The sequence below is a fragment of the Mesoplodon densirostris genome, chromosome 7, assembly GCF_025265405.1.
Source record: "Mesoplodon densirostris isolate mMesDen1 chromosome 7, mMesDen1 primary haplotype, whole genome shotgun sequence".
NCBI lineage: Eukaryota > Metazoa > Chordata > Mammalia > Artiodactyla > Ziphiidae > Mesoplodon > Mesoplodon densirostris.
In genome coordinates this window covers 67,223,514-67,250,625 of record NC_082667.1, presented here as the reverse complement: position 1 = coordinate 67,250,625, position 27,112 = coordinate 67,223,514, and the positions used below count along the sequence as shown (strand labels likewise).

The 27,112-nt window shown below is 45.4% G+C and overlaps 1 protein-coding gene across 5 annotated transcripts in view; it reads left to right on the top strand.

The window, feature by feature from the left end:
• Positions 1–18,719: 18,719 nt before the first annotated feature.
• GALNT18 (polypeptide N-acetylgalactosaminyltransferase 18) overlaps positions 18,720–27,112 on the top strand; it is a 346,555-nt gene continuing 338,162 nt past the window's right edge. For 4 of the 5 annotated variants that reach the window (XM_060104769.1, XM_060104770.1, XM_060104768.1 and 1 more), the window contains exon 1: positions 18,789–19,188. In XM_060104769.1, the coding sequence (XP_059960752.1) occupies positions 18,954–19,188 (235 nt within the window). In that variant the 5' untranslated portion in view covers positions 18,789–18,953. Of the gene's footprint in view, positions 19,189–27,112 lie in introns of all 5 variants that reach the window. The other variant, XM_060104772.1, reaches the window with a different exon arrangement.

The window sequence follows — 27,112 nt, the reverse complement described above, 5'->3', positions numbered from 1 at the left end:
AGGGCCCCATCCTCTCTGTGATCCAGTGGGGACAAGTCAATGCCTGCCTCTTTGCCTTCAGACCAGGCCACCCAGCCCACCCCACCTGGAGCCAACAAAAGTGAGATACCAGTCTCACAACTGCAAGCAGGGAAATTGCCCTGGACCTCTTTCTTCACTCCTGCTGGTGTTCTACCCTCTACTCCATTCTGATTTCTACTAGCTCCCCACAATTTTAGCACTACCTCCTATTTCTAACCCCAACGAGTCAATGCTTTAACTCAACAACCAGATTTATTGGGTTCAACTCTTGGTTCTCCCTGAGTCATGAATTATACTCATCCTCTGACTTTTCCCACTTCTGGCCACTTTGGATTAAAGTCCAACCCAATTTTTATTGGCTCTAGTTCCAAGAAACATTTTATCCTTAGTCTAGGAATCACTCTGCTGGGCTCATCCCTGTTGGCTTGCCTTAGACCCCTACAAGGGGTAATTTGACTTCCAGACCACTCTGTATATCCCTAGGATTCACTCAGATCTCTCCTCCAAGTACCTGCCTGGATCTGTCGCTTGTATGTCCACCTTCTTACTTCCCTGGCCTTATGCTTCACTTTCAGAACCTGCTTTGGGCCCCTTCCTCACCTTGGTTTGGCAACCGTTTTGAATTCTTGGTTTACCCACCGTAGTTCCTTGTAAACTCTGTGCTCTGCTCTGGTACCATTAGGTAAGAGACCCTCCCTCCAGTCTCCTACAGCCCTTCCTGATGGTGCAAAATCCCAGCTCCTTCATTCCCATGCCTTGGCCTAACCACCAAAGGGGGAATGTTTAGACCAGTGCTTTTCCTGTGGCCCCTTTAGCTGAACATTTTGGATCTCTTGCATATATGGAATTTGAAATTAGCCAGATTCCTAGGGGAAAAAAAAGCTTAAAGATCAAGTCTAGAATTTCTCAAATTGTGGTTCTGTAACGACCTGCATCAGAGTTACCTTATTAACAGTATGGATTCTAAGTCATTACCCCAGACCCACTGAATTGAGGGAGATTATTCACATAATGATTAGGCACAACAAAATTTGATAAATTACTGATTGAATTTATCTCCCAGATTCCCATTGCTATCCCATTTAAGCCATCTTTAGCAGTCAAAAGACCCTTCTGGTCTAGGTTGAACTTGAAAGAGGGAGGTTCCTTAAGGCATCAGACTATGAAAGAAACAGTGATGCTACATGTATCCACTATTATAACAAAAACCATCAGTAAGTTTACTGGGAAACATCTTTGCATAGAACTCTTTCCAGGCGCAGTAGGGGTACTAGTTGACTACAACAGTCAGGCAAGCAGTGACTCTAAAGTGAGGGCACATATTTTCATTTGTGTCTCAGGGAAATAGAGACAGTTAGGGACAGCTTGTGACAAGTCTCACCTTGTCAGAGTGCAGCTGTCAACTTTGGCAAATAAGTCTGTTCTGATGACTGTGGTAAGTGAAAGTATGCATGGTAAAGAAAAAGTGGGTCACCATTTTGAGATCCCAAAATCGACATAAAATTTTATGTGAAAGTAAATCTCTATGGGAGGGGTACCCATCACACTAAGAGAAGCTCATGAAAATGAAGTAAAGTCAAAATATGTAAAGAGGGGAGGGAAGATAGCTGGAGTGTTGGAAGAATCTGTGCAGAATCATAGACTTCTGATTGGAAGGGTCCTTAGAAATGAAATTTGCAATTTTTTTTAGCCTTTGGACCCATTTGTCAAACAAAATCTTAGGTAGAATTTGTGTATGAGTGTGTGTGTGTGTGTGTGTGTGTATTAGTCAGGATAGGCTAGGTTACGTGTAGTGAAAAATGACCTCCTAAATTTATCAGCTGTTACAAAAGGCTTTCCTTGTTCCTGTTGTATGTCTGACGTAGATGGGTTTGGGCTCAGATCACAGCTCCTCACTCCAGGACTCCAGTGGACAGCGTGGCCACCATCTCCAACGTTGCTGGTTGCCATGGCAGAAGAAAAGAAACAACTCTGAAGAGTGTTGCATTGGTAACTAAAAGCTCTGATTTGACAGTGACCCACAGCACTTCTACTCAAGTCACATGGATCAAAACCAGCCCTGTGATCCTACCCAACCACAAAGAGGCACAGAAGTGCAATCTTACCATAGGCACAGAAGGCATTTCCTAGTTAAAAAAAAACAAACAAACCACCATTGACTATCACAGTGAGTGAGCATGTGTGTGTGTGTTTGTGTGTGTGCTCTCCCTCATCTCCAGTGTTATCTCTAGTTACCTCCAAGGAACTCCTAGACTCCATGAGAATCATTTGATAGATATTTGAGTCAGATCCCTTATTTTATAAATGAGGAAATCGAGGTCACTTTGCTTAGTTAAGGCCAAGTAGTATCAAAACCTGGGCCAGAGTGGAGGTCTCTTGGCTCTCAATTGAAGACTATTCCCATTTAAGATCAGAAGATGGTGTGTGTGTGTGTGTGTGTGTGTGTGTGTGTGTGTGTGTGTGTGACAGAGAGAGAGAGAGAGAGAGAGGGAGAGAGAGAAAATGGTGATTCAAGAGTTAAATGTAGATAAAGACTCATTCTGAAAGGAAATGTGAACTTGAGGGAATTTTCCTTGAAGGCTTGCCATGCATTTCAAATGACAAATAGATGCAGTAAAAACATTATATTTGCTCTGATTACCCAGGGGATGCTGGTCAATATAAAGAGTGTTTGAAGAGAACAGCAACTGATGATGAAACGTGGTGTTTCTAATGTAGTGAGGAAACCAAGCAGAAATCACCAACTTTGCTGAGACCTGGGAGAAATACTCATGTCAAGATCACAAGTGAGGAGGGCATCAGTCGATTTCACTCAAGTCAAGGGCATTGTACAGGGAACATTTATCCCACAAGATTAAGCAGTTCCATTGGGTTCAACAAATATCAGCCATTACCCACTCTGTTCCCAGCATGGTGTTAAGTGTCAGGAATCCAAAGACAAATAGCACACAGTCAAAAGAAGAAATGGTGAGACCTGCACTTAGACGCAGAGAAGTAGCAGAAGATACAGGACTTTTAATTAATATGTGTGTGTTGGGTGGTGGGTAGGGGAGGGTGAAGGAAAGGAGCATTTAGAATGACTTCAAGTTTCCCTTTTTCTAGGGTTTCTCATTGGGCATTTGGGACAGGGCAATTCATTGGGCAGATCGATCCCATCTACAGCAGGATATGTAGCCTTTCACTCTCACACTCCAATCTTTATCTCTCTAAACATACAAATATTATCCCATCCACTCCCCACCTGACTCCCTCGTTGCCTACTAATTTCCTCTGGGAAAGTTAGGTATAACATGACGTTGTCCCAAATCTGGGCCCTTCCTGTATTTCTACTCTCATTTCTCTCCACTTTCTCCTTTGCCCTTCATTTCCCACACCTATGATCCAAATGCATGAGTTGACTCACAGCTCTCTCTGTGCCTGATGCTATTTCCCATCTCTGTGCTTTGAATATGCTATTCTCTTTGTCTGGACAGTCTCCCTTGTCCTCCTGGTGAAATCCTATTCCCACTCACTCTTTCCTTGTGATCGTGAGTCAGTACCTGGCTTTAGTTTATCCTGATCATACTGCTTGCAATTATTTCTTTCCTTGGAGGAAACTGTAGAGTGTAGCGCCACTAGCTCAGGTTCTAGATAGATTATATGAATTTGTCCCGCTTCACTATTTAGCAGCGGCAAGTTACTTGGACTCTCTGAATCTCAGTTTCTGCTTCTGTAAGATGAGAATAATAATAGTATCTCCTGCTTAGATTTATTCTGAGGATTAAGATATAAAGCAATTATCCTCCAATAAAGATGTTTAAAAAAAAAGATAATGCAAGGACAATACTGGCTAACCAAAGAAGTTAGCTACCACGATCATGGTTATGATTATGAGTATTATTTGTATATTTCCTCTCCAGACTTTGAACTCCTTGGGGGAGGGTCTCTTGTTTTATGCAACTTTATATTCTTAGTTCTTATCCTGGTGCAGGCAAATAGGAGGTCCTCCATATATTTCTGAATGAGTCAATCAGGAAAATGTTACATTGTGCTCAGTAAGTGATTAGTTTAAACCGGCAGGAAAATGTCACATATGTTTTAGGATTTCCAACTAACACGTTTGAAAAAAACAAAAAATTTTCCTTGAAGGGTTTGTTTCATTTTCTTGGAAACCTCATTGATGCGAACCTGACAGTTTCTTGAGGGTGCCAGAGCAGAGGACCTCACATCCTTACACATTGGAGAAGAATGTGGGGACTGGAGTAACATGGGTTTGCCATCAGCCCCAACAGGTTCCCATCCAGGCTTTGCTACATTCTGGTTACAGGATCTTGTACTGGTTACCTAAACTGTGTGAGCATCAGTCCCCTTAGCTGTAGAGTGGTGGTAAATCACTCATCAATCGATCAATCTCATTGGACTGTTTTGATTAGAACTGGTAAACCATAGCTCTAGCACTTAGTAGGTGCTCATTAAATGTTAGTTATTTCCACTTGCATTGCCAGGTGAATTATTTCTTTATAAGCTTGTGAGTAACTTGGAGGTAGGGATACAAGGTCAATGTAAGTCAGGCATCTTTGGGTGGCAAGGACACCCATTCACTGAAGCTTGACTGGGATTCAGGGGAATCTCATGAAATGCAATTGTAGAAGCTCTCTCTCTCTCTCTCTTTCTCCTTCATTCTTCTCTGTTCAACTATATTCTCTATTTCTTCTGCTTCCACATGGCCTGTCCAAAAATGGTGGTCTTATCTCCCGACTACATAACACTACCCTCCTTTACTCCCCACCACTAACTGATTCAGTCTTTTGTGTCCCAATCACAGATTCTTGGGAGAGAGAATCTGATTGGGCTAACTTCCAGCCAAGAGGTACCCATCCCTTGTTCAATCAACTTTGCCAGAGGTGGGGCTGAGAGTGCTGGGAGAAGCAGGGTGGCAGGATGCACCTGCCAGGGCTGAGGGTTTCTCTAAGAAGAGAGTGTGGGTGCCTCTGGTACAATGTCCTATCCTCTCAGGTTTTGTATCCTTTTAGTGTCCAGTGGAAGAGAGAGGAATAAGGAGGGAGAGATGGGATTTCAAGGCAGAGCAAAAGTGGCCATAATGCTATCTAATTTTATTTTCTTCCTCTGGGTATGGCACAAGCTTCGTTCCTTGTTTTTTATGTGTGTTGTTATTATTTTTGTTTGTTTTCAACCCCTTCTGTGTTGCCACCAGAAACCCCAGTTTTGATGGGATCCAAAGAAGTCCTGTCACCTGCCTCTCAATTCTGGTATTCTCTGGGTCAATCCCTTGAAGGGGGTCATTAGCATAAACCCCAGGCTGGAGATTAATTAATCAAGTAATTATGAAGAAAGTGAGGTTACAGATGTCCGCAACATCTAAGACAATAGGGAGTCTCCTTCCCTTCCTGTGACTCTCAATGGTAGAGTCCCCTCACCCCTCTTCCCCCATTACTGACCATGTAAATTACACCTTAATATGTCTGATGGCCCTGAATCTATAGTCGTGACCTGTGATCTGAGACACAATCAGCTAAGGAGGCTGTCAGGGGGAGCAAGGTCTCCACCTAGGAGCCTGGGAGGCCAAGAGCCAAGGAACTGGAGTGCCAGGGGCAGGAACATCCAGCAGGAAGGGAGCTTGTGCTGAGCTGCAAGACCTTTAGACAGGAAGGGCTGGGACAGGGGCTGGTAGTGGTCCTTTGAGCAGGATGACAAGCCTCCATCTTAAAAACTCAATCCTAAGGGTAAACATTCTGTTCTGCTTCTTATTTGCTTGCTTTCTCATATGCCCCAATAGTAAAAGATTTATGGTTTCTTTTCTTTATTTCTTTTCCCTTTTTTGCCCCAACATTCAATCCACTGGCACAGAGAATGAAAATCCTTAAGCCTAAAGTTGACTGGAATCAGGACCGGCTGTCCCTATCAGCTGCTGGACTGCTCTTCAGGGAGGCTTGGAAAGTTCCAGCGAAAGCCCTGCCTTTGAACCAGAATCCCTCTGCCGCGTCTGCATGCGGGTCCTTTGCAATGGAGACAGAAATCTTTGTTCTCTAAGAACAACAGAGCAGCACTCTTACTGGGCCCTTCCCTCTGCTGAGAATCCCAAGTAGCAACTCGTCATCCCTGAATGCACCGTGATGCTTTAATGTCTGGCAGAGCATGAATTGTAAACACGTCATTAGACTTAAACGCTGCCCCGAGATTGTGGCTAGGGGAGAAGGCCCTGAAGGAAAGAGGAGTCTGGCTGAAAATGAGCTCTGAATAATTTATCATGAATTGAAAAGTCAATACCTTAAGTGAGGCGTGGTGAAGCTCGGAAACTCGGAGGTAAATACGGCAAGCATGTAAGTTTTGAGAGAATGTATCAAAAGGAATGGCCCTTGGGAAGGAGCAGGAGGCGGAGAGACCCTGTATGAGGGCGGGCTGACTCCAACCAAGGCTGGGATGGGGGTGGGGCACAAAAGGAGACGTAGAGCAGAGCCTGTCTTCAAGGCCACTCTGCATATTAACTGGCAGAGAGGTGAGGGCAGAGACGAGCTGGGGAATGATCGAGAAAAAAATGAGTGATGTGAAGTAGGAGATCCAAGAAGACCTGAGCAATGGGCACAGGAAGGCTTCCTGGAGGAGGGAAGACCCAGCTCTGAAAGGGAGGATTTGATGAAGGGAAAGGATGTGAAGGGAATTTCATCAGACAAGTTGTTAAGGTGCAGCAGAGAAAAGCTGAAGAGGCTGGTTGAAGAACACCATGTGGAAGAATGGAAATGTGCTCAAGTTTCAAATGGGAGCCCCTGCAGATTCTTAGGCAGGACACTGACATGCATTTAGTAATTCAGCAAATGTTCAGCAATAATTGAGTAGCTATGTTCCAGATTCCGTGCTCAGTACGCTGCATGCCATGGTAAGTGCAAGACAGGTGTGGCCCCTCACCTCACGGGAATTAACATTTTGGTGAGGAAAACAGATAATCAAAAAAACAGTAATCACATTTATCATGCTAAGTGCTCTATCTGCACCATGTCAACCCTCACTGTGGGGTTAAGAGGCAGGTGAAATAATTATCTCCATTTTATAGATAAAGAAACTGAGGCTGAGAGAGGTTAAGTAATTCAACTAAGGCAACCCAGCTAGTAAATGGTGGAGCTACAAATCTGCAATGCTGTTATGCAGCTCTGATTTGGGGCTAAATGTTTGGACGGGGAAGTAGATGAAGCCGTGGACCAATGTTGGATGCATGATTTTGTTCAGGGGGTTAGGGAGGCTCTAGAGGAAGGGGTTAAGATGAAACCTGTAAGATGAGCTGGGGGCATGTGGTGAGGTAAGAGTGACCTATACAAGGGCCTGGAGGTGATGAAGGAGGAAGGGAGGAGAAGCCAGATCTGGCAGGGCTATCAGTGCTTATCAAAGGCCACAGGAAGGCCAGACTTCATTCCGAGGGCAATGAGAAGCTGCTAAAGGATTCTAAGACCAGAGGCATGGAGGGTATGTGTGTGAGAGAATTAGCTTTTGCATTTTTAGGAGATCACTCTTGCTGCTTTATGGGGAATTGATGGGTGCGGCCAGGAGTGCAAGCGACTGGAGCAGTGAGAAAGTTGAGAACCAGGAAATAAGTGAACCAATAAATGTGTCAGACCCTTGGATACGTTATTCACGGGAGAGTCCCTCAGTCCCTTGCTTAAAGCCTTAAAAAAAAAGAAAAAAGGGTTTCCCTGGTGGCGCAGTGGTTAAGAATCCGCCTGCCAATGCAGGGGACACGGGTTCGAGCCCTGGTCCGGGAAGATCCCACATGCCGCGGAGTAACTAAGCCCATGCACCACAACTACTGAGCCTGCGCCCTAGAGCCCACGAGCCACAACTACTGAGCCCGCGAGCCACAACTACTGAAGCCCACGCGCCTAGAGCCCATGCTCCGCAACAAGAGAAGCCACTGCAATGAGAAGCCCGCGCACCGCAACGAAGAGTAGCCCCTACTTACCGCAACTAGAGAAAGCCCGCGCGCAGCAACGAAGACCCAATGCAGCCAAAAATAAATTAATTAATAAAAAACAAAAAAAGAAAAAGGCCTTTTTTCCCTCATTTACATCCAATTCTAATAATTCAGCTGTTTGTTTTCCCAATTTGTAGTAGATTAAGAGTAACCATTTAAGAAAGAATTTGAGAGTGCCGTGGTGCGGGGGGAACACTGGCAGTTGTGAAAAGTGGCAGCTTGATTGTAAGGAAAGACACATATTTAAAAATATTAATAAACATTTAAATTGCTCCGCAGGTTGGGATTAGCCTATGGAAAGGCAGAGAGCCCTACCTCAACGCCATCCTCCCATTGTGAAGTCAATACTTGGTAACTTTCGTGATTAATTGGAGTCAACAACACAGGGTGTTGTTAAAAAGTAACCTCTCTTTAAAAAACAGGAGGACTCCACATTCCTAGGAGCCCTTGCGAATGTCGGTGAGCTGATCTCAAGAGGGCAACGAAGCCTGGGGGTTTAGTGTCCTGCTCCAGCGTTCAGGGCCAGCGCTGTGTCTCCCCGTCTGAGGGTGGCCATCCGAGGGTTGCTGGAATAGAGGGTCTGGAGCTTGGTCAAAGCCTCTGGACTCATCAGGGAACCTGGAGCATGAGCTGAGGTGAAGTGACAGTGGCTATGACAGCCACGGGCCCCCGCCTTCAGAAGTTCAGCAGGAACATTTTCTAGATTGCCACAGCCTTTTAGGGATTTGGAAAAGGTCGCAGCTGCTAGGGAACTTACTCAGAGAAGCACAGGGTATAACAGATCCCTCAGCACCTGGACTCCAGGGTTTTACTTGAGTGAGGGCATGGCTCCGGCCCCTCACTAGGCCCCCTCGCTCCGCCATCATGGGCCCCGGCCCGCAATGAGTATGGGATGCCTTCTGTTATGTAAGGACGTAGATCGGCTCTTCTCCAGTCTTGGACGGATGCCCTCCAGCACGCTGTACTCAGACGTCATCCCCGAGGTGCTGATACATAACCTTTCACAGTTGGCCATGTCAGATGCCAGCCCCAGGGTGCCTTGACTTACCTGTTATCTTGCTTGAGTGGTTAGAAGTATGGCCAGGGAACTGCGATGATGGAAGACTCGTGCAGGACTTCTAGTTCAGGTGCCTTCTTTTGTTGTTAGTATAATTAATAGACTAAAAAAAAAAATTCCATTATCTGGTTAAGATCTGGGAGGCTGAAGTATGAAATAATAGTGTCTGAAGAATGGGGAGGTCCCTTGGGTCTCAATTCTATAAGGACTTACATCCCCTAGTGCCTCTTCCAATTATGCTAGACTCATGGCCTCCACTTTACTGGAGACCTTTGGACTCCATCTGGGGGACCATTAGAAAAAAAATCTTCAGCAGAAGATAGTTGGGTAGGCCTGAGAAGCCAGCTCTGGACCTCAACTACAGTAATGACATTCTGAGTAAGAACTATGACCATTGGAAGTGTGACTGTTGGAGCTCTGATGTCTCTTGCAGAACTTTTGCTAGCTTGAGTTTTAGGTATTTTTTTGTTGTTATTATGATAAATAGAATTTTTTCATTGTTTTCAAATTTTCAGTAAATTTGAAGTGCTGAAAAGCAATTGGTTTTTGTATATTGATCATATATCCGAGAACTTGTTCAATTACCTTATTTATTTGTTTATTTATCTACTTATTTCTTTTTAATTGAAGTATAATTGACTTACAAAATTATATTAGTTTCAGGTGTACAACATAGCGATTTGATATTTTTATAAATTACAAAATCTTTACCATGATAAGTCTAGTTACCATCTGTCACCATACAAAGTTCTTACAATATTAATGACTATATTCCCTATGCTGCACATTACATCTGCATGTAATGGGGTTTGTTCCATTTCTAACTGGAATTTTGTACCTCTTGATCTCCCTCACCTATTTCACCCATCTGTCTCCTCCCCTCCCCTCTGGCAGCCAACAGTTTGTTTTCTGTGTCTATGGGTCTTTTCTGTTATTTTTGTTTGTTTTGTTTTTTAGATTCCACATATAAGTGAAATTATAGGGTATTTATCTTTCTCTGACTTATTTCACTTAGCATAATACCCTCTAGGTCCATCCATGTTGTTGCAAGTGGCAAGATTTCATTCTCTTTTATGGCTGAGTAATATTGCATTTTATTTATATATCACATCTTCTTTATCCATTCATCTAGCAATTGACGCTTAGGTTGCTTCCATATCTTTGCTATTGTAAGTAATGCTGCAATGAACATATATCTTTTTGAATTTGTTTTATGTTGTCTTTGGAGGAGTACCCAGAAATGGAATTGCTGGATTGTATGGTAGCTCTGTCAAACTACTTGGGAACACTCTCTATTCTGGAGTCTGTCAGCTCCCTCATCATGCTTGCAAGTGCCTGGATAAGGGATTCCATGCACAATGGAGAATGACTGGTAAATACCTAGATGCACTTTGGATTTGGACTCTGTCAGAAGAGTGATTATATTGGTATCTGCAAATACATACTGCCACATCAGCCTCTCCGTTGGCACCTGCTGAGGCTGTTTTATCTGGAATCATCCATCTGAGTACTTTGTACTTGTGTGCATCTGCATTTGTCTTGGAACCAAGTTTATAGGAGTCTTGTGATGACAGATTCCACAGTTCTCTGAGGAGGGCCTCTGGGTCTGTTGCAAACGCAGGCTGTCCCAGCTCTGGTCTCTGGCTCTGTCACAAGAAGCAGATTGTTGACTCTCTCCCAGCTGCTTCTTGCCACTTGCAATTTGTGCTTTCAACCAAAATCACTCTGTTCTGAACAAGCCAGTCACCTCACTGTGGTGAGGAGGTTGTGTGTCTGCTGAATGTTTTATTTACCATCTGGCTGGCAGCAGAGCACAGAACATACTTATGGGCCAGTAATGCTCGAGACCATCATATACCAGTCCTGAAAAGGTCACTGGCTTCTCCTTATGCCTGGCTGGCACCAGCAATCCCTCACACAGGTCCTGTGCTATTCCTTTGAGGCTTTGGGAAGGAGGGCTCTGTGCTGTGAAGCAGCTCAAGGAGGTTTCTATCTTTTGAACCAGGCATGAGGGGAGCCTCCTGGCATTTTCTAAGAAGAGGGGCATTTCACCATCTCATTTCTCCTGCCTTCCTGAAGCCCACATGAGTTAGCAGGAAAGCACCTTTCATGGGTTTGAGGAAATCTGTGACTGTACTTCTGCTATCAGTAGGGGCTCAATAAATGTGACTTCCCTTTCCCCCACTTCACCAGCCAGGTTCTCTCCTTTGGAAAGGGGGGATTTAGTAGCTCTTTCCCTTGCTCAGGGGACAACATCCAATTAGGGTTTGACAGTGTTTCTGTTTTTAGCAGTCCTCTTTCAGATGAAGATACTTCCAAGAGGTCTCTCACTTTGGATTTTTCTTTTTTTCCCCCCTTTTTTTTATTGAGGTCTTAATCAGCCAGTTATTCCTTCACTGAAGATAGATGTTCCTTAACAGATACCCAGGAGGGATGTGGTATATGGAAAGAGTACTGGACTTGGAGTCAGAAGCCATCTACCACTTTTACTCATTAATGTTTGCCTTAAATACAGTTTCCTCATCTGGAAAATGGGCATGATAATAACTTACCTTATGGGGTGGTTGTGAAGATTAAGACAAGATATGTGTGAACAGTGCTCTGTGGATTGAACAGTACTAGTATACCCTACATGCCTTAGAAGTCTAGGTGGTCAAACAAGACACATTGCTATTCTGCATAGTTTTACTTGGTTATGTATATAAATTGTATAGAAAACTGATACTTATCCCTTTAAGTAATAAAACATTAAAAATGTATATTTAGTCCTTGGGCTACAGAAGAGTTAGGTTCCTCAATATATGCTATAAAATATGTATAGTTGTGAACTGGAAATGAAATACCATAATTAATTATCTAAATAAAAGTGTTAAGTACTATGAAAACTAACATTTGTTGAATGCTTACCACAGACTCAGTGCCAAGCTTTACAAATAGTATTTCATTTAATCTTCGCAACAACCCTATGAGGTAGATACTACGTTTTACAGATGAGGTTATTGAGATATAGGAACTTAAGCAACTTGCCCCAATTCACAAATCTAGTAAATGGCAGATCTAGAATTGAAACCCAAGCCTGTCTGGTTACCTGTGTATAACCATCATGCTCTATTGCTTCCCTAATCAACGTATCACCTACTGAGCATCCTTTTAAAGAGCAGGAAGCCAAATGTTTTACATCTCCACTCGCAGGCAACATAATGTTATTTATGTAAGATACACAAAACTAAGAAACGGCTCTGAGTAAGCAAAAGGAAGAGGTGGTGGTTGATAACATTCCTGCTTTCACTACATGGTGAAAGTAGTCCCGTACCTGGATGATTCCTTTCATTTTTGTTCAATAGGAAACACCTACAACTAGTATATGTAGCTCAAGAATTGTGTGTGTGTGTGTGTGTGTGTGTGCATGTTTTTATATTTGTTCCATTCAGGGAAAATCTTCCTCCTATTGTTCTCTTCCCTATGGCCATAAATCATAAAGGATGGCCATTTTTCTGATGATGAAGAATCATCATCGTGAATGTCAAAGGTTGAGTTATGTTTGGTATGCTGTGCTCAAAGTCTACCAGTGTAACGCTGGGCTGAGGTGTAATTTTTTTTTAAAATAAATTTATTTATTTTTTTAATTTATTTTTGGCTGTGTTGGGTCTTTGTTGCTGCGCATGGGGTTTCTCTAGTTGCTGAGAGGGGGGGCTACTCTTTGTTGCAGTGCGCGGGCCTCTTACTGTGGAGGCCTCTCTTGTCGTGGAGCACGGGCTCTAGGCACGTGGGCCTCAGTAGCTGCAGCACGTGCGCTCAGTAGTTGTGGCTCGAGGGCTCAGTAGTTGTGGCTCGCGGGCTCTAGAGCGCAGGCCCAGTAGTTGTAGCGCACGGGGCCCAGCCGCTCTGCAGCATGTGGGATCTTCCCGGACCAGGGCTCGAACTCATGTCCCCCTGCATTGGCAGGCGGACTCTCAACCACTGCGCCACCAGGGAAGCCCTGAGGTGTAATTATTATCCCTCTTTTACAGATTGGGAAACGGGCTTAGAGTACCTACAAGACTAGCTCAGGTCACAAAGCAGGATGGCAACCAGTGTGAAGCAGATTTTTTAGCACAACAAAAGGAATTATTTTTTAAATTAAAAAATAATAATAATTTGAATTTCAGAAGTATAACATTAAGAAGTATTCATTATAAAAATTCAGATGTTACAGATGAACTGGGTAAGAAGTTCAGCAGTTGATCACTACCCTTAATCATGTTTCTTTTCCCAAAGAAAGCCTATGGTTAATAGTTTCATGTGTATTTCTTCTCAGATTTTATTGAGACTCAGATTTTATGTGACTCATCTGAGGATTTTGTTACAATGCAGATTCTGATTCAGTGGATGTGGGATGGGCCTAATACTCTGCGTTTCTAATAAGCACCCAACTGGTCCATGGACCACACTTTGAGTACAAGGTCATAGGGCATGTGCATTTTAAATTTCATCATTACTGCCAAACTGCATTCCAAAGTGATTGTACCAGTTACACTTTCATCAACAGGATATATGAGTACTTATTTCTCTTATACTCTCTCTCTAATACTTGAAAATCATCTCCTTAAATTTGTCGATCTGATAGGTGAGATATGGTGCCTATATTTTAAAAATATATTTCCTGATTTTTTTTAACATCTTTATCAGAGTGTAATTGTTTTACGTTGTGTTTGTATTTCCTGATTTTTAACAAATTTAAGCATCTTTTCACATGTGTACTGGATATTTATACCTTCTCTTTAGTTAATTCCTTGTTCATATTTTTGACCCATTTTCCATTTGGATACTTTTGCCTCTTTATTTTGTTGGTTTATATGAATTCTTTATATATTCTGGATATCAATCCTTGGTCTACTAATTATCTTGCAAATATCCTCCTCTAGGTCTAAAGAACAAATTCCACCCAGCAGAGCTGTCCAGTGATTGAATGGAAGCAGAGCTGTTCGGAAGTTGCCTAATCACTGATTTGGGAGGGATTTGGTGTGTCTATCAACTGCTTGTGCCTTTCTCTTTCATATTAATATAGTATATCAGTTAAGAGCTTATCCGACTGTGTTACAGTTGTTTATTGGCCTCCTCCACTAAACAATGATCTCCTTGAGGGAACGGGTGCAGGTCTGTAAGTCATCTCTGTGTTACCAGCAGCCAGCATTGGGTCTGGCACAGAACAGGCACTCAGAAATACTTAGTGGATGAATAAGTAGATAGATGGTTAGATTCCAGTAAGTGTCTGCCCTGTGATTCAGCTAGGAGTTGCTTTGGGTCCTTCAACAAGGTGAAAGAGGAGGAGCCAAGAGTCAGTTTCTAGGACCTTTTCCTCCTAGTTAGAGGAAAGTTCTCTCTGGGTGGCTTGTCTCTCTTTTTGTTGACCTTTCAAATACCTTGGTGCTCAGAGATGGTAAAAATAACAATAGCCAATACTTATATAGTGCCTTCAGTGTGCCTTATATACATGAGTTCATCTGACGCTCACAACATCCCTGTTAGGAGGAGGTAGGTATTATTATTATTATTCCCATTTTACAGATTAAGAGATCAGGGCACAGAGAGGTTAAGTAATTTGCCCAAGATCATACTAGTACATGGCAGACCTGGAATATGAATCCAGCTCTCTGGATTCCTTAGTCTATGCTCAAGAGACAACATGTGAAAAATACTAGGCCTGACAGAATGTGAGTACTAAACTAACATTCCTCACTTTGTTCACCATCCTGCCCTCAGAAGTGTGCCTTTTCTGTCAATAGCATCTCACTCCTGTGGCTTGGCAGAATCCAGTCTTGGATCTATTGTTTCTCTGCAGCCTTTGTCTCTGAAACTTGTATCCCTCCCTGCTGGAAGCCCTGCTAGTAATCCCTGTTCTCCTAGGGATCTGGAAAACCCACTTCCCATGTAGCCAGCCCAGGGACTGAGACTTTCCACTGTCAAGGCTCATTTTTCCCCTGTAGCCCCCAAATCCCAGCTGGCACCTCTGGCCCCAAGGCTTTGCATAGTGCTGCCATCTGGTGGGTATAGCTGACCACTGACACCACTCTCTGATGAGTGACTTGCCACTGGCCAAGATTGCTACCCTGCTCCTCTTTAGCCCTCAAATCAGGGTACCCCACTCAGAATGTAATCAACTAGTAGTTAAATTCCATGAATGGCTGGCTTTTCCAACCCTGGTATCAGAGATATTCTGAATATAGCCAGTATTTGTGGGATGATAGAGTGGCTATACTTGTGGGTAAGAAGTCGTACTTGCCCGCCCCCCCAAATCACCTCAAGAGGGCAGCTGCCTACCCAGTGTAAAAGATGGGTGAAATCCAAAGGTTGTGCTGCAAAGACCCTATCAAGGATCTCTAGCTGCTTGTGTAGTTTCTTCACGGTACTCACTTTCCTCTTGCAGCAGTAGAAGGAGACCCTAGGTTCAAATTCTAGGCATAAGTTTAAAGAAATATATTGTACTAGAGTCTCTGCTAGGCCCATTCACATCCATTATCTGATTAACTTCACAGTGATCCCCTGATGATTTTTAGCAGCTTTCCAGCCTCAGAAAAGAGGGCCATCTTGAGACTGTGAGACTTAGTTTATATCCACATGTTTGCAGTAACCTGGGCAGGGCCCAGGGCAACTGGTTATTCAGACAGAACCTCAGGGGCTCAATAATTACTTATTGGATTGAATGTCATTGAAATGAGGGTCAAAGAAATGAATCTTTACCCAGGCATTGTTTATAGGAGGGCTTCCATAGAGGCTAACTCTTTTCTGTCCTCGTGACTGTGAAATCTTTCTAAGTCTTTGTGTTCCCATCCAATTCACTTGTTTAAAAACAAGAAATTAGGAGTCTTGAGTGGGAATTAGGGGGTCCTGGGGGCAAAAGTCCCTGAAACGAGCTGTCCATTTGAACATCCTATCAACCTATGCAGATCACTGCCCTGCTGATGGTGAAGACAGACATTATAAATAGAAAGTCAATGTGCTGGAGCTCAGCTAGGCAAGACAAGCACCTTGCTGCCTAAAGTTTTAGTTCCTTTTAACTTCCATTAGGGGAGAGAGAACTGATATTGGTCGGTGGGGAAACAAAGTATTGCTAAACAGCAAATGGAGTTCAAGGAACCCCATAGAGTTCACCATATCCTGGAAGGAAACCTCACATGCCTGAGCACCCACTATGCATCCTGCACTAATGAAACCCTTTCTGGTGCATTCTCTTTTTTAATCTTCACAACCAGTTCTTCAGCAAGTATTGTTTACATTTGACATAAGGGGAAACTGAGCCCCATTGGTGTTTTGAAACTCGTCCAAGCTCACATAATAAGTGGTGGATGTGGGATTAGAGTCGTGGAGACTGGCTGCACCTCCAGTGAATATTCTTTGAACTGCTCAGCTCCACCTTGTGACCTTTCAGAGAGAAGAGCCTGTTCCTCATTCTTCTTTTGTTGCATTCAGCCCCTCCACAATTATATGACAGGACCAGTTGGACCAAAATGTAAAGTCACACAATCCACTTTTTCTCCTTGAACCTTATTTTTAAACTTTTTTTTTTCCATTAAGAATGTGAAAAATGAGGGCTTCCCTGGTGGTGCAGTGGTTGAGAGTCCGCCTGCCGATGCAGGGGACACGGGTTCGTGCCCCGGTCCGGGAATCCCACATGCCGCGGAGCGGCTGGGCCCGTGAGCCATGGCCACTGAGCCTGCGCGTCCGGAGCCTGTGCTCCGCAACGGGAGAGGCCACAGCAGTGAGAAGCCCACATACCGCAAAAAAAAAAAAAAAAAAAAAAAGAATGAAAAATGAGTATTGCTCCTCTCTGTCCAGCCCTGTGTGTGGTGGTTTAGGAAGATCCTGGGAAGAGCTGAACTTCCAGGCCTCCTCCTGGGAGAGAGTATGGAACAGAAGGAATAATTAGACCTTTGCCATTAGCTGTACTCAAGGCCATTGCTTGTAAATTCATCCAATCAGAAGAAAGTCCAGATCCTCCATTTGTGACCTGATTATACTTCCAGAGGAAAAGAAAGGGAGAGCAAGTTTTATTCCCTCATGGATGCAGATTTCTGTACCTTGACTTTATTTCAGAAATAGTTTGTACTTTCTTTTCGCATACATATCGACTCATGCATACTATCCTTCTCTACTCTCTAGCCGACACACACCTACTGTTCTCTTTCCCAGCTATGGGTAAAGAGAAATCTTCCAAGATCTCTAGTTGGTGTCTGTTTTCACAGCATCTTTTGGGAGTTATTGTAAGCAAAGCACTGGTTAAAGGGCTCCTGGCTGATGGCCATAAAGTGCCCCTTCGTTGGTTTTGTGCCTCCTGTCTTTTACCAGGGCAGTTCCCTGAATCCAGAAGACATCACATGAGGGAGCCACCTTGGGTACCAGGACCACGGCTGGTTGGAGTGCTGGCACACAAAGCGACATTCTTCAGGACAGGAAGATGCACTCCACAGATGGAGAAGAGGATAGAAATCTGTGTTTTTAAAAGTCTTTGTTTGAAGGAATTTTATTCAGGTTCTGAGAAGAAGTGAGTGAGTGTTCAGCAGAAGGGGATAACAGGAATAAACATTTGCTCTAATAACAGACAAAGTAGTGTCAGTCACTGGAGTCCAGCCACGCCCCTCTACTGTCAGGCACATTTCTCCCCTCCCTAACATCAATCACAAACAGCATGTACAGGGACTTAACAGTTCACAGAGAGCTTAAACCCCCGGGGATATTTCTGTGCAGGATCTCTATACATACTGGGACGAGCCTGGTCCCACATAAATGACAACTGGGGTTACAAGACACAGTTTGTCCTGGGAGCCTCACAGACTTTAAAAAATCTAGCCAGGGGGATGGTAGTGGTGGTGGTCCAGAATCTTTTTAAGAGAGTCCTAACAGGGTTGGCTCCTTTGACAGCTGCCGAGTCTGGAGATACCCAGGAAGCCGGCTGACAGGGTGGAGGTCGAAGTGAGGCCAAGGAAGAAGTGGACGCCCACGGGGCCTGATCAAGGGCAAGACAGGACAGGCGATCCGGCCCACGCTTCCCTGCCCTCTCTGCGTCCTGGCAGCCAGAAAAAGGGTCGAGGAGCCGGCCGGTGGGATCAGCGCGAGAAGCCCCGCGGCCGGGTGGAGTGAAGAGCGCTGAACCGAGCGACCTCCGAAGACTGGAGGTTTCTGCGCAAGAGCAAGAGGTGGAATCCCCCTAGAGGTGGAATCTGCCGACCTAGGGCTGGGACTGGCGGCGCGCCCTCCCCGGGAGCTTCTGGTCCGGGGCAGCCAGCGCGGGCGCGGGCGCGGGCGGAGGCTCTGGAGCGTCCCCGGAGGGCGGGGGCCAAGGGCGGCCAGCAGGTGGGGCCGGGGGGCCGGACTCCGCCCCCCGCGCCCTCCCAGTTGGTCCGCGACCGCCCAGCCCCGGCCCCTCTCCCGAGCCGGAGCGCGATTGGTGGCGGCGCTTGTCGCTCGGAGGGGGCCGGGCCGCTGTGTCCGCGGCTCTCCCTGCCGCCGCTGCCGCCGCCGCTGTCCTTCTAGCAGCGCGGGCCGGTCGGACCGCCAAGGCATTCGGCGCCCGGCGATGGGAAGCGGCGCGGCCGCGGACCCAGGCTGTGGCAAAGTTTCCCAGACGTGCGTATCAGGGCGCGCGGCTGCAGACCACCCGCGACTGCTCCGAGAAGGGCTCGGAGATTTTTAATTTGGAAGAAAAAATCCACCTCATTTCCTTTGTCAAGCTCTCCGGGCGACCAGCGGCGGGAGCTCCAAACTTGGGCACCGCGGCTCCACCGCCAGTGGTCCGGGCTTTGGAGAACGTCGGGACTTAGGTGCTCGGGCGCCCGGCGGCCGGAGGCGTGCTAGCGGGTGTGAGCACAGCACAGCGGAGTCCGGGGTGCGCAAAGAGGAGGGGCCCCCGGGAGCTCTATATGGAGGAGGGAGCCCAGAATGGTGTGCACCAGGAAGACCAAAACTTTGGTGTCCACTTGCGTGATCCTGAGCGGCATGACCAACATCATTTGTCTGCTCTACGTGGGCTGGGTCACCAACTACATCGCCAGCGTGTATGTGCGGGGACAGGAGCCGGCACCCGACAAGAAGCTGGAGGAAGACAAAGGGGACACCTTGAAGATTATTGAACGGCTGGACCACCTGGAGAATGTCATCAAGCAGCATATCCAAGGTACGGACGCCCCGGGAAACTTGGGCCGCCCACGGGGCCAGGGAGTGCCCAGAGCGGTGCGGGGTGCGCTGGGGCTGGTAGTCATCTCTCGAGCGACTGCGGGGCTGAGTCCGCAGACGCTTGGGGGGCTGCGTGTACGCTCTTGCCCGAGAGCGGGACCCTCAGTGTCTGCGGCCTGCGCGCTTCTCCAGGGCACACGTGTGTGCGCGGGGCTCCACGAGCGGGTGTGTGCAGCTCGCTGGCGGCGTGGTGGCGCGCTGCGCACGAGTCCCAGTGTGCGTGTGGCTACCGGCTGGTTGCTCGAGGGGTTGCACACAGGTCCAGTTAAAGGTGTGCGTACGTGTGAATGTTGGTGGGTGTACAAGGGAGCGCGCGCGGGCAATCGAGCTCATCTGGCCGCTGTAGGGCCTACGGCGAGATGCCCGAGCGGCCCCCGCCGTTGCCATTTAGGACCCACAGGCTGCGGGACGAGCCGGAGCTAGGAAGACTGCGCAGCTCCAGCCACGCCGTGAGCGGCCTGTAGGCTGTTGGAAGTGCAGGGGGCTCTGTGGCTAGGGGTGCTGTCTGTACCTTACCGGTCCCCACTCCCACCACTACCCGCGGGTCCAAGACCCTCTCTAGGAGCAGGTGTTGGCGCGGGGGAAAAGCATGGGAGCTTGGAGCTCTGTCCACTGCGCTGGTGCCTCCGGCCAGGACCGCGAGAACCCGCCCCGTGCTGCCGTGAAGGCCATTCCCTCCGGTAGCTCCACTTCCAGGCCCAGGGAGCGGCTGGGGCAGAGCAGACAAACCCGCGCGTGGTAGGTCTGGAGTCTAAGGCTGAGCCGGGTGACTGCGCTCGAGGCCAGGGCTGGGACCAAGGGGAGGATGGGGTACGGAGCGCTCTTCCCAGGCGACCGTGTCCGATGAGCTGTCAGAGGCAGCGGATAGAGAGCTCTGGGCCCTGCCGGCCGTGTGTGCGCACACATGCCCGTGTCTCACGTTCACATTTCTCGTTTCTTCGCCTCTGCTCCACCTGTTTTCTATCAGGCATGTCAGCTTTTTAAGGGCAGGGCAGGGCCAGCTGAGCCTAGTTCACCTGTAAACCTGGCAGGCCTGCTGGGCTCTCGTTTCAGCAGCCGGCAGACCTTGGCACCCTTATCTGGTTGAATATTTCTCCCCCAGGAGCACTCTCTTTTGTTTACGCATGGGTGTCAGGATCCAACCCTTGCATCTGCTGCCCCTGCCGTCGTGGGGACAGATGCTCTCTCTACATTTGGTTTGTTTCCCCACGTGTACAGAATACTTCCTTCCCAGGGGGAGGTTCAGGTGAGTGCAGGAGAGGTATGCGTATCCATGGTGCTTCCTGACTGACTGATGGCTTCAAAACAAGTTCATGGCTCTGACATTTCCCCAGAAAAGGACGCCGTTCACAGCTCTCCTTCATACCTGCCTCTCAGCCTGCCACTGGGCTTGTGTGGCAGACCAGTTTATCTATCTGATGGTGCCTGTTGCTGTGTTCCTTGTCCTTTTCCATCCCGTGGGTCCAGATGGACAATTAGTCAGCAATAGAAGTACAGTGTTTGCTCCAGGGTGATTCAGAATGTTCCCAGGGAGACACAGGCCATACCTTACTTTGACATTTCCAGTTTGCCCACAGATTTTAAGAGATTTTCATTCACAGATTCTGTGTGTGTATATGTGTGGTGTGTGTGTGTTTATGTTCCTGGAAAATGATTCTCTTGTGCTTTCTTATCTGGTCAGGGAGGAGGTGAGCAAGGTACTACTTTGGGAAGCAGTGAGGAGACATTATTAACCCATGAGCTCATCCCAGATGCACCCCTATCATGTAGAATGTGGACCGTGTCACGTGACTTATAAGGCTGTACATGAAAATGAGTGAGTGCAGTGTGGAAGGTGAAAGGAGGCTTTGTGCTTTTGCTCCCAAGAAATCTTATAGCTATGCCTTGTTCGGAACTTTCAAATATATACCTGAAAAAATTGAGAGAGACGGGAAAATAAGAGGGGGCAGGATTCTTAAAACACGTGTTGCTCCAGTTGTCTTGTGTATGTGCAATGACGGTGTTATGAGTCCCGTAGATATTCAGAAACGACCAGATTCTCAGGCGGAAAGGCAGAAACCACAACCCCTAGTGGCCTGGGGAAGGGTCAATGATTTGGGAAAGACTGGCCATGAAGCAGGGGGAGGGCAGAGGGTGCTTGGCTGGTTGTGCCATGATGGCATAGCCATGACTAGTGACAGCTCCCCCAGTGGTGCTGGATTCATCCCTGAGCTAGTATTTGGGGAATTTAAATTTAGGGATTTACCTCCTTAAGTAAGGGGCCTACTATGTTTGGGACTGGCCAAGTGCAGCTCTCTGAAGGCAGAGGGTGGGAAAGGAAAAGGTCAAAGGCTTGTCCTTGATGATACGGGCTGATTGTGTGTACTCCACTGTCAAGTTTCCTCTAGTTAGTAGAGCATTTTGAGCCATCCCGTTTACTCTGCTGAGCTGAGGGGGAATAGGGATGATAATAATAGTAGCTAAAAATTATAGAGCAGCTGCTATGTGCCAGGCATTATTTTAAGTGCTTTACGTATACTGACTTATTTAATCCTCCTCACCCTATGAGGTAGGTATATTAGCTCCATTTTACAGACGGAGAGGTTATATGATTTGCCTAAGGTGCAGGGATTTAAACCCAGCTAATGTCGCTTCAGGATCTGTGTTCTTAACCACATACTATACTGTCTCTTAAGAGGGCCAGAGGGTCACAGGGACAACAGTGCTCTCCTGGAGTCACTTGATGGTGGGGGTGGGTGTCAGACTTGGAGACTTCAGAGGGTGGCTGAGGGATGATGGAGTCATAGCCTTTCCACTTGGAGACTCTTCCATAGTTAAACTCAGGAATCTCTGGGTTCTGTTTTGTTTCATGCCAAAAGGCAGAGGTTACATTCACTTAAAAGGTGTTCGTGGAACACCCAGGACAGTTCCTGGCACATTCCTCAGAGAGTACGTGTTGGATGGACGAGTGGATGAATGAATGGGTACACAGTGAGGGTCCCCAGTGCACTGGTTAGTCAATAATAAAAGCATTTCCATTCTCAAACGACTATGTTTTGCTTTGGAGCCTTGCACAGGCTCCTCTTTGCTTTGGAAGGAAAGTTGTCTCGGAAGCTGCAAATGTCACAGAATGTTCTGCTGGATGCTCCATAGGACTTGCAATTAGAAGAGGCTTTGGAGCGTCACCCTAAAGCTACATTCCAGTCATGACTGAAAAGTTTATTTTCCTCTTGGGGGTTGCAGTGGTAGTTCAGTTTAATTTGTTTTCTGATTGAATGATTTAATTAGATGGTGTTTGGGAATCTCTTGGGAATGTAAATTAGAGTTTTGATAATTTTTTTTTTAACCAGATAGATGGTAAGTGAGAGGGTGGGTAACTCCAGATTTTAAAAATAGCATCCTGATAGATTGGAAACACAAGATTAGTGTTAGTACACGTTTGGTCTTAGGAGGAGAAAGATGGGATTGCTGGAGGTGGTGCAGTGGGTTAAGTAGAAAGTGCTGAACGAGGCTGAAGTGTTGGAGAGCTTAGGAAATGGAAATGTGGATTCACTTCTTATTGTGGAAGTCCAGTAGAAACCGAAACGTCTTTTTTTTTTTTTAATTAATTTATTTATTTTTGGCTGTGTTGGGTCTTCGTTTCTGTGCGTGGGCTTTCTCTAGTTGTGGCGAGTGGGGGTCACTCTTCATCGCGGTGCGTGGGCCTCTCACTGTCGCGGCCTCTCTTGTTGCGGAGCACAGGCTCCAGACGCGCAGGCTCAGTAGTTGTGGCTCACGGGCCCAGTCGCTCCGTGGCATGTGGGGTCTTCCCAAACCAGGGCTCGAACCCACGTCCCCTGCATTGGCAGGCAGATTCTCAACCACTGTGTCGCCAGGGAAGCCCCTCTTTTTTTTTGATGAGTATCTTTTTGAATCTGTAAAAGAATGTGCCAATATTGAAGAAAATATTTTAAAATGTATAAAATTGCCTCCAATTCATTCTAACCTAAAACAACTGTTTTGTATTTTGAGCATTGCCTTCTAGTTGTGTCCATCTGCCTCCGTATTTAAAGATGAAGGTGTAGTCGTGGTTTACATGTAATTTAATATTCTGCTTTCCTCAGTTTGCTTTTTGTTAGAAGCAGTTTTTCCATATTTGCTACATAGTTTATCGATTTAGTCCTTATTTATTGGAGACCTAGTATGTGCCAGGCAACACACTGGGGAGGTGAAATTGGATACAGTGGTGAATGAAGACACTCCTGGTCCCTGTTGTAGTGAACTCATTTTTAAAGGACGATAGAATCCTTCTTATTCAACACAGTTGGGGTTTAAGTTAGTCAGTTTATTGAGAAACTGGTTAAAGAGGAGAATAAAACAAAATTTTACATACATGCATTAAATATTTTGTTTTAATATTATTCAAAATGTGCATTTATTTGTCAGCCTTTTGATGTAAGGCCAAGGCTTTGTCTTTGGGCTAGGTCTGCCCATTGCCTTTCTGATCATCTTCCTTGAATGAACCACTCCCATAAGGTGCTGTTTACAAAGTCTGATTTCTAGTTCTGTTTTCTTTAACATTCACTGAGAACTTGAAGATGCTTATGAAGCAGTGTAGTAGCCTAAATTTTTATGACTTTTGTCTGGTCTTTTGCAGTGATTTTGTTCACGAGTAATTTGACTGCTATTCATGTGACTAACTTTATAAGTCTTTCCAAGGCTTTAAATTAATTTTCTTAGAAACAACTCTCATCTTTTTAGCAATGATATTCCATTGGTTTATATAATATGTAATTAAACTATGCTGTTACAATGACAAGTACCAAGAGTCTAAACACATTTGGAAACAAACCCAGTGGACTCTTGGTAGGAGTATTACTCAGTTGTTAGCAGGAGATGTGAATGGGGTGGGAGAGAGAAACTGACACAGAGGGACAAAGGCAACCTGGTTTTGTTTTGTTTTTCATGGAGAGAATGCAAGCATGCTTCATCTGGAGAGGTGATTAAGTGGAGGATATTTAAAGAGAAATTTGACTGTATTTTTGTGACTGCATAATATTGCACCATCAATATACCATTATCGATTTAACCACTTGCCTGTTACTGAACATTTGCTTTTCTATTATAATTAACGCAGAAATAAACATCTTCACTTCACCGTGTTCTTCTTCTGAACGATTTTTTTTTTTTTTTTTTCTTTTTGCGGTACGCGGGCCTCTCACTGTTGTGGCCTCTCCCTTTGCGGAGCACAGGCTCTGGACGCGCAGGCCCAGCGGCCATGGCTCACGGGCCCAGCCGCTCCGCGGCATATGGGATCCTCCCAGACCGGGGCACGAACCCGTATCCCCTGCATCGGCAGGCGGACTCTCAACCACTGCGCCACCAGGGAGGCCCTGAACGATTTTAATGATGTGTTTCCAGAAGTGGGATTACTACTGATTCAAAGAATATGAACATTTTTGTGAAAGGTTGTTTTTCAAAAGGAAAGTATTTCTATACAGCCAATAGCAATGTATTATTGTACCTGTTTCACGGAGGCTGGCCAGCATTGGGTGCTGTCCTTCAACTTTTTCTGGGCAGATGTAACCACTGTCAAATGTTCTATTCTTTTGCTTTGTACTTCTTTGATTACTGTAGAACTTAGTATCTTCTCCCCAGCCCTATATTTGTTTTAACCTCGTATTGGTGTCCTTTGCCAGTTTTTCCTCTTGGGATATCAGTGTTTGCGATTTGTGTATTTTATATATATGTTTTATTTCCAGATATCATTAATTAATTAATGAAATCTATATTATGCCTCTGTTCTATTTTATATACATAATTTTTGCTTTACACATATGCCTTAGGGTAGTGATTTTCAAACTCTGTCCCCAGGAGCCCCAAGCTTCTGGAAGGTTTGTCCTGGGACTTAAGAAATAAAAGGGTTGGGCTTCCCTGGTAGCACAGTGGTTAAGAATCAACCTGCTGATGCAGGGGACACAGGTTCGAGCCCTGGTCCGGGAAGATCCCACATGCTGCGGAGGAACTAAGTCTGTGCACCACAACTACTGAGCTAGCGCTCTAGAGCCTGTGAGCCACAACTACTGAGCCCACATGCCACAAGTACTGAAGCCTGTGCACCTAGAGCCTGCGCTCCACAACAAGAGAAGCCACCACAGTGAGAAGCCCGTGCACCGCAACAAAGAGTAGACCCTGTTAGCCGCAACTAGAGAAAGCCAGCGTGCAGCAACGAAGACCCAACGCAGCCAAAAATAAATAAATAAAATAAATAAATTTAAAAAGAAAAAAAGAAATAAGAGGGTCAAGTGAGGTCTCTTGGACCCCGCCGGTACCCATTCTCTCCCCTCCATGCAACCAATGTTGTTCCTGTTTCATCTGTCTTATATTTGGAATTCTGTAAAATATTTCATTTTTAAAAGGGCTATGCTTTCTTTTTAAAGAAAGGGTTGCAAATCACTGTTTTGGGAGAAAGGAAACATCAGAGTGTTAGATTTTTGTGAGGGATGATGGTAGCATAAAGAATGCAAGAGAGTAAACAAATCTAAAAGGATATTGAATTCCTGGGTGGTGTTCTTCTAACATCTATTTACCCTTCTGAATACCATGATTAATCATGTATTACATTATATGACTAATTTCTAAATCCATTATCTTACTTCTTTGAGTCAAGATCATTCCAACAATGGGAGAAATGGATTATTAACTGCTTTTGTTTCCTAAAATTTTATTAGGCATGTTATGTGCATATTAATGTACATCAGGCCAGTAACAGTAGGCTGCTCACCAAGATTTACAAATGCATATATGGTTCCTAAAAATCAGAAAATATCCAAGGCCTGGATGTTGGGAGATTTTTTTTTTTTTTTTTCCTGTCCCTTATGGCTTTTGGATGTCACTAAGAATTGGCTGGTGTCCTTCTCATCTGATTCCGGACTTGGCAGGGTTGTAAAGAAGAGGATATGCTAAATGCTTGGAGATTATTTGAGGAAAGGGTGTCATTTAAAGAGTAAACCGATTTGTCCTTCAGAATGAACTGTGGCATGTAAAATTGTATTAGTAACAGAGATTGATATTTTGAGAGAGTTCAATAGCAAAATTTAGAGATTGAGCCCAGTTATCTGTATTAATTGCCCAGGACCACATCTACATGGAGTAGAAAAGCCTTGCCAAAGAATACAACCTTTTCGCATGGCCAAAGAATTTTCATTTTTATCCAGAAGTGTGTAGGCTGTAAAATAAATGAATTCCACATTCTTTCCCACTCACTTGACATAAATTGTTATTTGCCCTTGATAAGTAGGTTGATATAGAATCTCAAGGAGAATTCAGAATGAAATGTCGCAGAGCCACAGTCTGGTTTTCTGGCTTGTGAGGGCCTTGAAGTTCAACTTCACTTCCTTGGGTTTGGCTGGTCTGTGTTTTTGCAAAGATGCTTATGGGATCCAGAGCCACATACAGGGTTACTGGAGCATCTTCATTACCATCCTATAGGATTTCTGACTTAACTTGGAAAGCTGAATGGGCTACTGCTTTGATTTGGGGCTTGGGGGTCTCTTTAGGATTGTTGCCCTGTTTCATTGCTTGGGTTCAATTCTGGAGACTAGGACAGATAGGCTGCCCTGTGAGAAGCATGTAGGAGGGCAGTCCAGATGGAGGTGATATTGCACAGAAAGTCCTTTGGGGAAACACCAAGCTGAATATGCGTGATGAATGTAGTCAGAAGGCACCAAGGTGGAATTTTGGGAGAGAGAGGATTATGCATGAAGTTGGAGGGGCAGAAGTGTGTAAATGTGGGACGGGCACTGTGGTAGAAAGCAAGGGGCAGAGTGGGTTAGGTCTGCTGGTTGATGGTCTAGATTCTATGAATGGTGGGTTGCACTTTTTATGCTGGCCTTGAAAGTCTCCCT